General features: G+C 36.4%; 1 protein-coding gene across 3 annotated transcripts in view; it reads right to left on the minus strand.

Annotated features, from left to right (window-relative positions):
- The window catches only part of cog5 (component of oligomeric golgi complex 5), a 229,610-nt gene that overhangs the window by 16,124 nt on the left and 198,604 nt on the right, over positions 1-14,882 (minus strand). For all 3 annotated transcript variants that reach the window (XM_072562513.1, XM_072562514.1, XM_072562515.1), the window contains exons 13-16: positions 12,366-12,527; positions 10,879-10,978; positions 2,431-2,541; positions 1,134-1,196 (exon numbers count right to left, since the gene is read on the minus strand). In XM_072562513.1, the coding sequence (XP_072418614.1) occupies positions 1,134-1,196; positions 2,431-2,541; positions 10,879-10,978; positions 12,366-12,527 (436 nt within the window). The remainder of the gene's footprint in view (positions 1-1,133; positions 1,197-2,430; positions 2,542-10,878; positions 10,979-12,365; positions 12,528-14,882) is intronic.

Below are 14,882 nucleotides of genomic sequence, written 5' to 3' on the forward strand. Positions count from 1 at the left end.
GCTAGGAAAAAAAACATTGATTGATTCATTATTATTCAAAGGTAGAACTTTAACAAGTTTTAAAACTAACTTTATTGAAAAATGAAAACATGAAATTTTGTTACACTAAATCTGTCCATACAGATTTACAAATAAAGAAATGTTCTTAGCGCCAGAACGTCCATCGCCAAATGGGCTGGCGCCCAAACAGCCATGCCAAAATGCCGGCACCCAAACGGCTGCGCCAAAATGTACCAAACCTGTTTTTTTACCCCAGGGTGGGTCGGGGAGTCCAAAAACTAGAGGGCATAAGTTTAAGATGAGAGAGAAAAGATTTAAAAGGGACCTAAGGAGCAATTTTTTTCAGGCAGAGGGTGGCACATGTATGAGATGAACTGCCAGAGGAAGTGTTGGAGTCTGGTACAATTACAACATTTAAAAGGCATCTGGATGGGTACACGAATAAGAAGGGTTTAGAGGGATGTGGGCCAAACGCTGGCAAATGGGACTAGATTCAGTTAGGATACCTGGTCGGCATGGTCGAATTAGATCAAAAGGTCTGTTTCCATGCTGTACAACTCCATGACTCTTATGTTGCAGAATTTTTTACAAAACGGTCCTAAAGGGTTGGTGAAATCAGATTTAGTATTAACATCCACAAAGAATTGGATAAATGCTTGAAGGGAGAAATCTGCCAAGGTTATGAAGAAAAAGCAGGATTAAAATTAGTAAGATAATTCCAAGAAGCTGGCAAAAGCTGTTGTGCAGTTTCATATTATGATACATCAGAAATGTATTCCTGAGGATGGCTGTTAAGATATATAATTGAATCAGATGGATGAGATATATTTTGTAACAGTCCAGACCATGGCTCTCACTTCAGACAGAATGACAATGACATTTGTTCTTCGAATTTCCTTGGATGGAGACTCTTCCAATTGTCTACTGCAGCTCTGGTGGAAGATCAGCTATATTCTCAGATAAACTGTGTAAATGAGATTTCAATAATGCAAGTGTAAATTCCTGATTTGATTTTTCCACTCAATTAAAAAAAACACAAAGGAAAAACCAAAAACAGTATTGCATTCCTTCTGTTAATGTCATGAATACAAAAGACACAGTAATACAATAGCCAGAATGTGCTTGCAACTTACCTCCAAAGCCATTCTAATTGTTTGTTCAGCAGCTGAAGGTAAAGAGCTCAATGTAGATAATACCTGGAAATGCAAGCATAGATAAGTAAACTTGGTATGGTCGGTTTGAATACATATCTCCTCTCAATTCCCTTTCACCAAACTTAGATACTCAAGTTTATGAACTTAGTAACTGTATTTTGTACCTTATCTAATATATTTTTAAGAATAGAATTGTTAAAATTGCACTGAAAATTCCAAATGTCAACAACAATTAGATGAAATTTTGACTAAGACTACGACCATATGATGAAGGAAGGAAATAATATCATGGGTTTCAAGACTGCAAAGAGGAGAGTTCTTAAAGGGATACTATTATCTTCTTTCTTTTTGAAGATTGCATCATAGGTTCTGTGAAGAGTAAATTATTGAGAAAAAATAATGACCATCTCCTTTGATAGCCGCACGACCAAGTTTACTAATTATTGAGCACTTGCCTATTGCACTTCAGTTAAAAGCAGGCTTAGTTTGATAAAAGTGTTAGAACAAATAAATTAATTATATGATGGTTATACCAAAACTACATCTCCACCTACCACTGACAGGACTTTGAGAAATCTTTTCACACCCATTCTCACGGCCCAACCTCACCCCAAGGCAGGAAACGCTGGCTAAGCTTTAAAAACGCTTCCACATTTAAATAGCAGTAAGGTCTGGTAAACTGCACAATTTCTTTGCCTGAAATCTGTAAACGCTGATTACTAAGAGAACAGATGTGGTGATACATTCTGGGGTTTCAATAGGAAGCCTGCTGATGATCGTTGAGACAGGGTCCCCTACTTGCTATCTTTCCGTTTTCTGTCATCATACCCAAGCATGAAGATGTCATGGCACAGGCTAAAAATGTAGAAGAATATTTTGTGGGTGTTTTCTTTTTAAATATCGTTAATAAAGGATTATCAATTCTCTATACTGTCTCATTTTGTTTCACAGCAAGAATGAGTTCTCTCTATGCTGCAGCAATACCAGTGAGGGTGTATCCAGTATTTTTGACTTGGAAATCGGACTTGGAATCTACTCTATTATGTCAGGAGAAAATCCCAGTTTAATGCAATTTTACAGTGAATCTGCTCCAGGTGAAAGTTCAGCCCTTACGGCTAAATTGAAAGTCTTCACTTCAAAATTATTCCAGATTAAGGAAAAATAGACATACAATACAATAACCTATGTCATTCATTATTTTTCACGGTTGTTTAAAGCAATTATAATAGATAAAAATGAATAAAGTTGACATTCAACAATAAATGTGAACTCTTACCTTCAACATTAACTGATTCAATTTGTATAATGAATTCACCACTGCTACATTCCTTCTCTGTCCCTCGGTCAGTGGCCCAATTACTTGACTAGCATCACCCTGTGTGGACAACTGCAAAAACAATTTTTTTAAATTGTCTAAATTAGGTACAACAATGTCCCTGTATTCTCATTCTTTCAACACAATGTAAATCAACAACCAAAATGTAAATCAACAAGAATGTCTTTTAGCTGGACAAGACTGTTTGGTTTTCATCAAGACTTTTAGATCACAGGTTTTGTTCAACATGCTTCCCACACTTCACTTACAATCATAGAGTCATAGAGATGTACAGCATGGAAACAGACCCTTCGGTCCAATCCGTCCATGCCGACCAGATATCCCAACCCAATCTAGTCCCACCTGCCAGTTTGACCAGGCAGATGGAGTATATGGCATGACTGAGAAATTTTAACATAGACTGCATCACCAAGACAGCCTATTTGAATTCTATCTTGCTCCATATCTACCTTATTCTCACTGCCACTGAAATCCTCAGTCACACTTTTATTGCCATCAAATATGACTACATCATTCGCTGCCTCCCAAGTTTGAATTGAGAGTACTATACTATGATTTCCCCCTCTGTTCCCATCAAAAGAACTTTTAGCTATTGTGTTCCTGGTTACTAAGATTTTCTCCTTAAAATTCCTAGCCTTGGAACATTCACACAACTTTCAAAAGACTCCTTACATTCTGATTAATGACACTGTTGATCGCCTCACCCAATTCCTCTCATTTTCTGCTCCGATTCTAAATCCATTATCAACTTGCAAATTGCCTTACATACGATATCTTCTATAAAAGTCCTAAGTAAGTATGTGTATGTTGCTGTTGAAGTATGAATATGGAAACCAGGAAAATTAAACACTCAGGTTAAATTAATATGAAAGTACAGTTGCATTCACATTAACTTGGGAATCTTACACATCAAGAAATAAGTAGGAAATTTGGACAGGATTTTCCATTTTGGGTTGAGATCCCAACATAGGCACCAAATGCAGATCTCAACCTTGAACCATGATGGGGGAAACAATTCAATAAATATTTTTGTTGCACTGACAAATTATCGATCAGAAGGTACGTTTACATTCTCACTAGCTCTCAAAATTTAAGGCATCCTCTCAGCACTTTTAAACACTTAAAAATACAAAATAGCCACTCTATTTCTCTCTCCCTCAGGAGATTTCTGCCAGCTATTCTTTGAACTAACATATTCCACATTCTTACCATTCTGTGAATATTTCTCCCAAAATTCCCATTCAATTTATTACTGTATTTTACTTGACTTTGCAAAGAATTCAGCATTTGTACTATAAATTAGACATGGAAGTTGGACATTGCTTTGTAGTTAAAATAGCAGACAAGTTTTGTAACTTGAAAATCAAGTAGGATTGTGTGGTGCACATTTTTAGCTGCACAAAAGAATGGTGCTTTTAGAACAGTGAGGTTATGACATTATGAAACACAACAGCAAAAGGAAGCTTTGAACTTAGGAGAAGTTGCCTGATGACAGCCCTCAGATTGTTACAGATCTGTGTATGTACTGCAGCCAAAGATACCCAGAAGTCAGCAACATCTTCCTGTTTGAATGAAAAGACAGAAAACCTAAAGACTCTTAAAAATAAATACCGATACAAGACAAAAACCTATGTCACTTGATCATCTTTCAAATCGAAGAATGACCATCAGTCTACAGACAATATATCATAATTACTAAAATGAAAAGAATAGAGAGAGGTAACTCTTCCCTTTGTGGTCTGGACTTTTAATCTACAGATTTCTTTTCACCCGTGGGCGGCACGGTGGCACAGTGGTCAGCACTGCTGCCTCACAGCGCCAGAGATACGGGTTCAATTTCCGCCTGAGGCGACTGACTGTGTGGAGTTTGCACATTCTCCCCGTGTCTGCGTGGGTTTCCTCCGGGTGCTCCGGTTTCCTCCCACAGTCCAAAGATGTGCAGGCCAGGTGAACTGGCCATGCTAAATTGTCCGTAGTGTTAGGTAAGGGGTAAATGTAGGGGTATGGGTGGGTTGCGCTTCGGCGGGTCGGTGTGGACTTGTTGGGCCGAAGGGCAACCCACCCATACCCCTACATTTACCCCTTACCTAACACTACGGACAATTTAGCATGGCCAATTCACCTGGCCTGCACATCTTTGGACTGTGATATTAGAATCTAATCTAATCTAATCTAATCTGTATCAAACTATATATCTTCTGTCCATGTTACAGGGTAACAAATTATACACTTAAATTATATCCCTTTAAAATCCGAAGTTACACAATAGTGGATTAGCGACCTTTTTCTCTGCCATTTGTTAAATAGGTTTTCTTACAATAAATAGAGCTATTTTCCTGTTAATGACAAAACCTGGTACGAATTACTTTTGACTTCAGTGTAAAGTAAATTCTATCACCTTGGTGATTCGAATGTATTTTTTTTTACATTTGTGATGGCTTGTAGAATAGTTTGCCTGATTTTCCTGCTCCTCGGATGCTTTTCCAGCACTACTCTAATCTAGACTGTGATCTCCAACATCTGCAGTCCTCACTTTCGCTTTGTGGAATAGTGGGGCTAGTTTATCGGCAAACTTTGCCCAATTCAGTCATAATAATTTCTAGCTTTAGATGCAGCCACAAGTGGATACATTTTCACAATATCTAGATTATTTTTGCTTTTAAAAGAGATCTATTAAGTATTGAGAGTGGATGCAAAGGAACATTTAGTAGACAGTGACCAGTGTCCCAAGGTATCAGTTAACTATGAAAACTGACGAGGAGCATTCCAGAGCAAAAGATAATTAATCAGGCAAATGAGAATCAAACACTGGCAGGTAAACTAACTGAACCATGAGCTGTCTAAACAGAAGATGATTCAAGTACATTGCTGACCACACAGGGCAGGAAAAACAAATTCAGAGTTTCCTGGATATCAAAAGGATGCAGTAAAATGAAGGAGAAAAGTGTATGACAATATGACACATCAGATTGATAATGTAAATGTGAATAATATTGAATACACAAAGAGAGCAAAAGAGAGAAATATCACAGAAGCGCCAGCAATGATAATAATCTTACAATAATCCTCAGATATAAAGACAGTATCACTGGAGAATTCCAAATAATTCCTCCTTATTTAAAATGGGGGCTAGGATAAACCCAGCAACTAGAGTCAATTTAAGCTCAGTGGTAGAGAAACTTTTAAAAATGATAACCTGGGATAAAATTAGCAGTAGCTTGGACAAAGCTGGACTATTGAAAATGGTATAAAACTTGGTACAAAAAGTATTGTCAACTGTGACAAGGAGAATGATAGATTTCAAGAGGTAATAGGCTGGGAAATGGAGAGATGTGGCAGATGAAATTTAATGCAAAGAAATGTAAAGTGATTCATTTTGGTCAGAAGAACAAAGAGAAGCAAAATAAAATCAAGGATATGAAACAAACTAATTAATTAACTGCATAAATAGAGATTAATAGGTATGACCTTATAGTCATTATGGAAACATGGTTAAAAGATGATCAAAAATGGGCACTAAATATTCATGATTTGTGACTTTTCAAAGGACAGGAAGGAGGAAAGGGTAGTGGGTAACTTCGTTAGCATGAAGTAGAACAAATATATTAGCAAGAAATAATCTTGGATTCGAAATGCAGAATCGACATAGGTGGAGTTACAAAATAACAAGGGAAGATGACACTGGTGGGAGCAGTCTATAAGCCCCTTAACAGGAGCTATACTGTCGATCGATAATCAATCAGGAGGTAATGAAGACATGTAAAAATGGCAGCACATTAATCATGGGTGACTTTAATGCCTCCAAACTTTGGGAAAGTCAAACTGACAGAGTTAGCAACATGGGAGCATTCAAAGACTACATTTGGGACAACTTCCTTTTGTGGATCAAAACAAGGATGAAGCTATTTTGGATCTGGTAATTGATGCTCCCTCTAAGCTGTGTGCATACCAACCGGCATGTCAATGCATTGATTTCTGGTTCTGCAAGTCATTCCCATGCACACATCTCAGACCCACTAGTACAGGGGCGGCACGGTGGCTCAATGGTTAGCACTGCTGCCTCACAGCACTAGGGACCTGGGTTCGATTCCCATCTCGGACGACTGTGTGGAGTTTGCACATTCACCCAGTGTCTGTATGGGTTTTCTTCGGGTGCTCCGGTTTCCTCCCACAATCCAAAGATGTGAAGGTCAGGTGAATTGAACTGTCCGTGCTAAATTGCCCATAGTGTCAAGGGTAAACATGGGGTAGGGAAATGGGTCTGGTTGGGTTGCTCTTCGGAGGTTTGGTGTGGGCTTGTTGGACCGAAGGGCCTGTTTCCATACCGTAGGGAATCTAACCTAATCAGGTCAGGAATCTTTTTTTCGAAAAACTCTGGACCAACTCGTTTCCAGAATAAAAGATTACTTTTGTTTTAAAAAAATTCACTACAGTTTGTTTTGGTCGGCTGTGGGGGTGGGGTGGGGTGGGGAGTGGGGGGGAGCGCTCTGCTCAGCTGCATGTGAGCCAAGTGAAGTGTTTTCCTGAATAGCAGAACTACACATATCTATGGGTCTGCTTCTGAAAATATTTTTGGTCTTTAGATCTTTTCAGTTTTCGGACAAACAAATAATTGATACCCCAACTAAATAACTTGTGATCCTTATGAAGGACCTCTGACAAATGACAGCATTATTTAACTTCACAGCTAATCTTGAAGTGTTCAACTGATGCAAATCATAAGTTTACTAGGAGATCATTAAGTGAATATGGGTGTAAAAAATGAACAAACTATTGGAAAGTTAGTAACAAAAAGTGCAGTGAACAAATTTGATTAAGAAAAATTCAGCATTGGTGAGAGTTGGATGACATGGTTGTTTACAGAGTGTATATGCAAATTATATATCTCAATTTTTAAAATTGATTTGTAGAATTTTAATTTGAAAAATTAAAAAGTCTGGCATTTTGCAATAATTCATTTGTTCTGATTTTTGTGGACCTGACATACCTTGACATTTTTTTAAAAAACATTCCAGAGATCTGAAGAACAGTCATGGGACTTGAAACCTAAGCTCTGTTTTTCTCTCTCAACGGATGCTGCCAGACCTGCTGAGTTTCTCTACCACTGTTTTTTATTTCAATTTCCTAGAATATTAGGTAGATGCCAGGCTGTAGCTGTACAGGAACAGCGACATAAGGGTGTTAGTTAGTTCTGGGGTACCTTCGTTGGTGTATAGTTGGAATGTTATCAAGTCCGCAGCATTTGTTATATTCAACACTATCAACTATTTCAAGATCTCACATGGAATAAATTGATTTGGCTGGAGACTGGTATCTGTGATGGCAGGATTTTGGGAGGAAGGAGAGATGGATTGAACACTTGGCACTTCTGGCTAAAGGTGTTTGCATATGTTTCATCCTAGTCTTTTGCACAGAAAAGCCAGATTCCTCTCATCATTGAAGGTAGGGATATTTGTAGATCTCCTCTTCATGTTAGTTGTTCAAATGCCCAATACAATGTACTATGGTTGTGACAAATGCTGAGCTTTGATATGATCGGTTGAATGTGGGATCATTTTGCTTTCTCACATCTGCAACTTAGCATGAATATAGTCCTGTGGTTATAGCTTCACCAAGTTGACACTTTGTTTTTAGATATGCCTAGTGCTCCTTTTTAGCATGCTGTCTTGCACGCTTCATTGACGTAGGCCTAATCTCTGGGTGATGGTAATGGAAATGGATAGAATGAGGGATATATTAGGTAATGAGTTTATATACAGTGCTTAACTACAATTCTGCTGCTGCTGCCAGAGGACCAAAGCACCTCCTAAACACGTGAAGGTACAAGATATGTTCTGAATCCATCCAAGTTAGCAACATAGCACAATGGTGATAATGCCCAGAGTGAGGATCGGAGATAGTCATCATAATATCATAATCATCATATCTACAATTGCTATCGTGGCCAGCTACATCTACAACAGATAGATTAGCAAAGCAAAAGCTTTTCCTACAACTTGCCGCATAACCAATCTGTATGACTTTGTATTCTCTGTTAATAGTGGTTTGGTATAACTGAGTGTCTGCTAATTACTTCAGGGGACATAAAAGAGTCAACCACTGTAGGTGTGGAGTCACATACAAAGAACAGCTCATTTTCCTTCTCATAAAGGAGATTAGTGATCTAAATAGTGTGGTCATATAATAGTCACCATTATTTAGACTAGCTTTTTATGTCAGATTTGTTCATGTTAATTTAAATTTCACCACAGTGGGTTCTGAACTTGTCTCTGAAGTATTAGCCTGGCCTCTGTATTATTAATTCAGCAACAGTATAATTATGCTATTGTTTCCTATACCACTACGCTGCTTCCTACACCATTGCCAGGTCCTGAATTTTATATGCTGCAAGAGTAGGTGTTTGCATGTGGTCTAGCCCAATGGGACAATTATAAAAAAAAGTATAGCAAGCTTGAGGATCTCATCTGCTCAGAACCAAAACAAACTTAAGACAAATTTCTTCAGTACAAAACTAAGGATGCTGAAAACCTGAAATAGAAACAAGCCATTCTGATGAAAGGTCATTGCAACTTGAAACACTAATTCAGTTTCTTTCCACAGATGTTGTCTGACATGTTGAGTATGTCTAGCACTTTTATTTAAAATTTAATCAATATTTAAGCAGGAACAGAAAGAATATTTTGATGTCAGTTCCAGGGAAGATTGAATTGACAGTTTAATGCTGGCCATTAATGCATCCTTCTAATAGCGACATTATACATACGTTACAAAACCACTATTTTGCAGTACAATGAGAAATCAAAATCATAAGTGACAAATGTTATTGATTACATAAAAAATCTTTAGTATCATTACTGTATATTGTATAAACTTTATTTATCAATCAAAACATTTTGCTCCAAATTTACCTGTGAATGCATTTGTTTACAATCCTGATCCATGAAGGCATTAACTGTTAATGACCTTAGAGCATTTTTATTTAAAAAAGGACTAGCAAGACTAAATATAATATTTCTGTCACCAGATGTGTTAGGTAACTGAAGATTTGTACAAAACAAATATTGTAAGTGACACAGATGTAATTATTTTCAGTGGCTAATCTAATGATTAAAATTAAGCCTTTTGGAGTTTGCTTCAGGTTGACAAAAAGAAAATACAGAGTGGATAAAACATCCGCTTAAATTGGTTTTTGTATCAAGTCTCAGAGATGTTATTACACATTTCTAAAGCAGGTGGGATTTGAACCCAGGCCTCCACACCCAGACATAGAGACACTATCACTACACAACAAGATAATTCATCTTGATATTCTATTAAATTCTATTTTATGGCTAAGGTTCTGATGTAAGATGTTGACATTCACAGACTGAAACCAGAAAAGTTCATAATCTACGTAAGTGTTCAAATGATCGAAAATATAAACTGTTTTTGTTAGCAGCTGTAACTAAAATATAACTTGGGACAATCACTGCCAAATATGTAGTACAATCTTCAATCTTTTATTAGGCTTCAATTTTATCAGAAAAGCCATTCTGTTTATTGTGTTAAAATGTCAGCTGGACTACCAAGATATATACGTAAGCAAATTATATCAGATAAATTTGGAATTTTTCTCTACAAACAAAATACAAATTAGGTACTGCCATATACAATTCTCGGTAATACTAGATAAGTATTTGTAACATTAATCTAACCAAAGTGATAGACTAAAAAGGGAACAGTTCAATAACAAAAGTGAAAATTGCAAAAAGATTATGATTTACTTATGAAGATAACACTGCAGTGGAATGAGTTGAAGCATAAAAAAGCCATTGCTAAACAAATTGTATCAGTGCCCCAATGTACTTAACATTTAATGAAATAACATTTTAGAGCTTACTACCCATTTCAACTGAAAAGGCAAATTATTTTCATACTCAGCCTGATTAAAGATCAATAAGTGCACTTTATAGATCTAAGAAAACAATTTTTACCATATAAAAATATTTAGCCTAACTATACATTGACTTAATAGAGGAAACAGGGATCCAAGGAGAAAACAAAAGAATATAATTAGCAGTTGTTGAATCATTTAAATCAATACTATAAACATAAAATTGTCAGTGTGACCTCAGTATTATTGTTCAATTTGTTCTCCTTAAACAAATGCTCCACAATAGGCTAGTCATGGCAGACAGAAATTTATTTCAGTTCATCAGATTTCACTATCAAAAATGAAGCATTTATTTTTCAGTATTTCAGCAAGAATTAAGTACAAAAAATTGAGATTTCAGAAACCGTATGCAAGTCAAAAGATCAAGATTAATTTGTATTCAGAAAAACCTTATATTTTTCATTTTCTTCCTAACATATTTCTAACTCTTAATAACTGAGGTATACATGACTTACAAGTTGTTCAGATTTTACTCCAAATAACTGGATGGTTTTAGCAACGTTCCTTGCAACAGCAAGACTCAAGTTTAGATCCACAGAGGCCACATTGAATTCACTGAAAGTATAAAGAAGAATCCATGAAAAGCTATTTCAAATCTCTGTGAAGTTTTAATTACAAATTAAAAGAGATCACATCAGAAGCTTTTGACTGTTTATATTATCGTTAAATGTTATGTTTTCTTACACAATTTTTATCAACTTAGATATGACTGAATATCCTGGTGGCTTCACACTTGGTAGCTAGCCTAACTTTAGCTCACCTTTGCACAATAAATGCAAGATTCTTTCCCCTGCCTGTACTGAGTTTGTAAGGTTAATTGCAAAAAGGGCACAACAATTGGTCTTACCATGTGTTGGACAGGAAGAAAGGTCCTCCAGTGTGTGGATATATGCCTACTACTCAGGCCCTTATGAAAATTGCAAAAGGATTCGAGGTGAGAACAGGATTGACCTCAACTGGCAAGTCTCAGCAGCTCCAATGACTAGCCTCCAGCCAAGTTGAACAACATATTTTACTACCCTCAGAAATAAGTAATAATCCTCGAGGGGGGACATGGGTGTCAAATAGTACTGAGAAATCAAAAACCAGCAAAACACCAGTGTCTCCCAAAGAAAATATTAGGGTAACGACAAAAACAGAAACTCTTGCCTGGTGTATTTGTCAAATTTTATTCAGAAATAGGAGTTTCTTTCCATAAGGTTTGCTTTATACTTTTCCATGTTTTGCGTAAATGTCACAAAAAGGAAGTTTAAAAAAAATCAATTTGCATTTCACGAGAACTGAGGAAGTAAAATTGATGGCGTAATTTGTCCTTTTATAAGCTGATTGTATGGCTGATACATTGTAAATTTTAAAATATGCAAGGATTTTTTTGAAAAAGATACACCCATTTCCTGCCGTTGTGCTGTAGTAAGAAACAAGCATTTATTTATAATGAAATAATGTTTCAGGTAATTGTAAATTCAATTTCAATGGTAAAGTCATAGAGAAATAAGCTCATTATGTTCCACTGTTCCTGGGCATTTGGCCAATGAGCTCTGATCTATTTTTAATGATTTGTTTCCAAAAGAAAATTGCTTAAAGAAACAAATGGTTAGGAAGCATCAATCATAAAACCCAATAAAAAAGGAGAACATGCTTACATAATTTGCAAATCCTATCAAACTTTGTTATGCAGAACATATTTTATATCTTGTTGTAATGGATAGCACATTAATCATTTTACCTTTTCGATATTTTCTTGCTAATCAGTCAAAACGAACTGCTTAAAGGATTTCAGCTGAATTTTTTAATAGCTGCCCTCAAGTAAAACAGTAGCAACTTGCATTTATAAAGTGCTTTTAAACTAATAAAATGTCTCAAAGCATTTTGCAAGTGTTATCAAACAAAAAAAATGACAGTTAATTAGCTGATGCACCTTTCTCTTTGCATCAAAACCTACCTTGCAATAGTTTTAATGATGCTATCAAGCTCATCATTTGAAGGTGGATTACGTCCTCCAGGAGGAAAAACAAGGTTGATTGGATCAAACAGTCGTGATAATGATTTTGAGAGATAAGCAGACTCATAGAATTGGAGAGAATCTTTCAGGGCCTTCTCAGGGCTAAGGAAATTAGAGATTATTATAATTTAGCATATTAATGAATATAATTATAGCAATTATATTCTTTGAATATATTAACACAGGCACTTGCTCTATAGTAAAGATACTTATGTTACATTCTCCATTTTTATTGCAGCAACTATACAGTAATCAAACACTAATTTCAAAGAAGCTTGTGTGAACTCTCATTAACTCAATAATTTAAGCATTACATGCTTGAACTTGCAATAATTGTCATTGATTGCATCATTAATACAAAAGGATGAACTTAATTGTTAAAATCTAAAATTTCAACAATCACCACATTAATCCTTATTAAAATCAAAGTGGTTTGCAAGAATATTACTCCACGTAATATGACCTTAAATACCCAGTGACGCTATGCTTTAACGATGAAGGGTCCGTGCATAACTTTGGATCGCCAGAAAAGGCCAAGGAATTTTTGGACTCTCTTAGAGAAATTGTAAGAGTTAATTGATGTTGTTTTGCTCTCCCCCCCACTCTGGTTTACATCCCTTTTTTTATATTCATCCCTTTTTTTACCTTACTGTTTAATATTATCTTCCGGGGGTGGGGAGAGGGATTTATTTATTTGTTTCTGTCTTTAGGAGCGGGGTTGTTTTCCCCTGTTATTTTGTATTATTATATTTAATTATTACTTGTTGAGGTTGTAATTTTATAGTTATATATGTTTATACATGGTTTTAACATTACCAAATATATCCAGGTGTTGGTATGGATGTGGGGGGAGGGGAGAAAGAGGAGGTAGGGTGCTCACTGTTAACTCTAGCTCTGTAGTATATTTGAATTCTCTTCATCCTATCGAGAAGTGCCTGGGTCAACAGTGGGGCACTGGTTGGGAGAGGATACGATGGACTGTTGGAAAGGAAGTCATACCCCCTGGGAACAAGGGGGAAAATCTCCATTTAAATAAGCTTTGTATTTTTTTTATTTAGAAATAAAAATTCTTTAAAAATAATATTTTTATTATATTGATGTGAGTGTATTAAAGAGCCTTTATTTTTGTGAATTTTATATGCTCTATGCTCGGGATATTCTGGATAGGGTTTCCCCTCCCGAGGGGTCTCGGACTTGCCCGGACATTATGGTTAATCAGTTGGTTAAGTGGTGCACCTGAAATGTCAAGGGGAGTAATTCACCAATCAAAAGGAAGAAAATGTTATCAAACCTCAAGAAAGAAATGGTTGATATAGCTCCCCTACAGGAGAGGCACTTATTGGATAAAGAACACTTGAAATTACGACAGGGTGGATTTGATCAGGCCTTTTTTTTCTTCTTTCAGCTCAAAAGCAGGGGAGTTGTTATTCTTATTCGGAAGAATTTCCTTTTAAAAATCCTAAATCAGATAATAAAAGACGAATCTGGACGATATATTCTGATTAAAGCCCTTACAAATGGAGAGGAATATGGGATCTTAAATTTGTATTGCCCTCCGGCACATCCTTTTAAATTTATAACGGAAGCCTTCTCAAAATTGATGGCTCTCAGTGCTCGTCATACAATTATAGGGGGAGATTTTAATTGTATTATGGACCCGGAAATAGATAGGATTCCCAAGAGTACTGCAGGAATATCTCCTAGATTTAGACAATCGGTGGATTTGAACAAAGAATTAGGACTAGAAGATGTATGGCGATGCCTTCATTCACAGGGCAGAGATTTTTCTTTTTACTCCAATCCACATAAATGTCATACCAGAATCGATATGTTTTTTTCCCCCTCGATTTTTAAAAATTCCATATCATCCTGTAAAATAGGCAGTATAGCAATTTCCGATCACGCTGCTGTATATATGGAAATCAAAGCAAGGAACAATGAGACATCCCCCAAGCATTGGCATATGGACCCCTTTCTGATGAAAGATAGTAAATTTGTAAAGTACTTCCCTCAAGAATTCAAAACTTTTTTAGAAATTAATTCAGGTACGGCTAGCAACCCATCAATGATGTGGGAGACCATCAAAGCTTAGGTGCAAGGTTTGATCATCTCATACTCAGCGACCCAGAAAAAATTAAAGGGAGTACAACAGCGTCTGCTCGAAGCTCGCTTAAAAGCGGCTGAAACAGCATACGCTGACAGACCTTCTATTATCGAATTACAAAGGATTACGGCCCTTAGGACAGCTCTAAACACTACGCTTACCCAAACGGCTAAGAGGGAAATATTATTTGCAAAACAAAGGTTATATGAATTTGGCGATAAACCTGGTAGATATTTAGCATTTCTTGCAAAGAAGGCGGCGGCCCCTCAAACTATCACGTCTATTAAGGAAAGTACGGGAATTCTAACTCATGGTCATAAAAGGATTAACGCAATCTTTAGAAAATTTTATTT

Source organism: Chiloscyllium punctatum, chromosome 44, assembly GCF_047496795.1.
Source record: "Chiloscyllium punctatum isolate Juve2018m chromosome 44, sChiPun1.3, whole genome shotgun sequence".
NCBI classification, from domain to species: domain Eukaryota; kingdom Metazoa; phylum Chordata; class Chondrichthyes; order Orectolobiformes; family Hemiscylliidae; genus Chiloscyllium; species Chiloscyllium punctatum.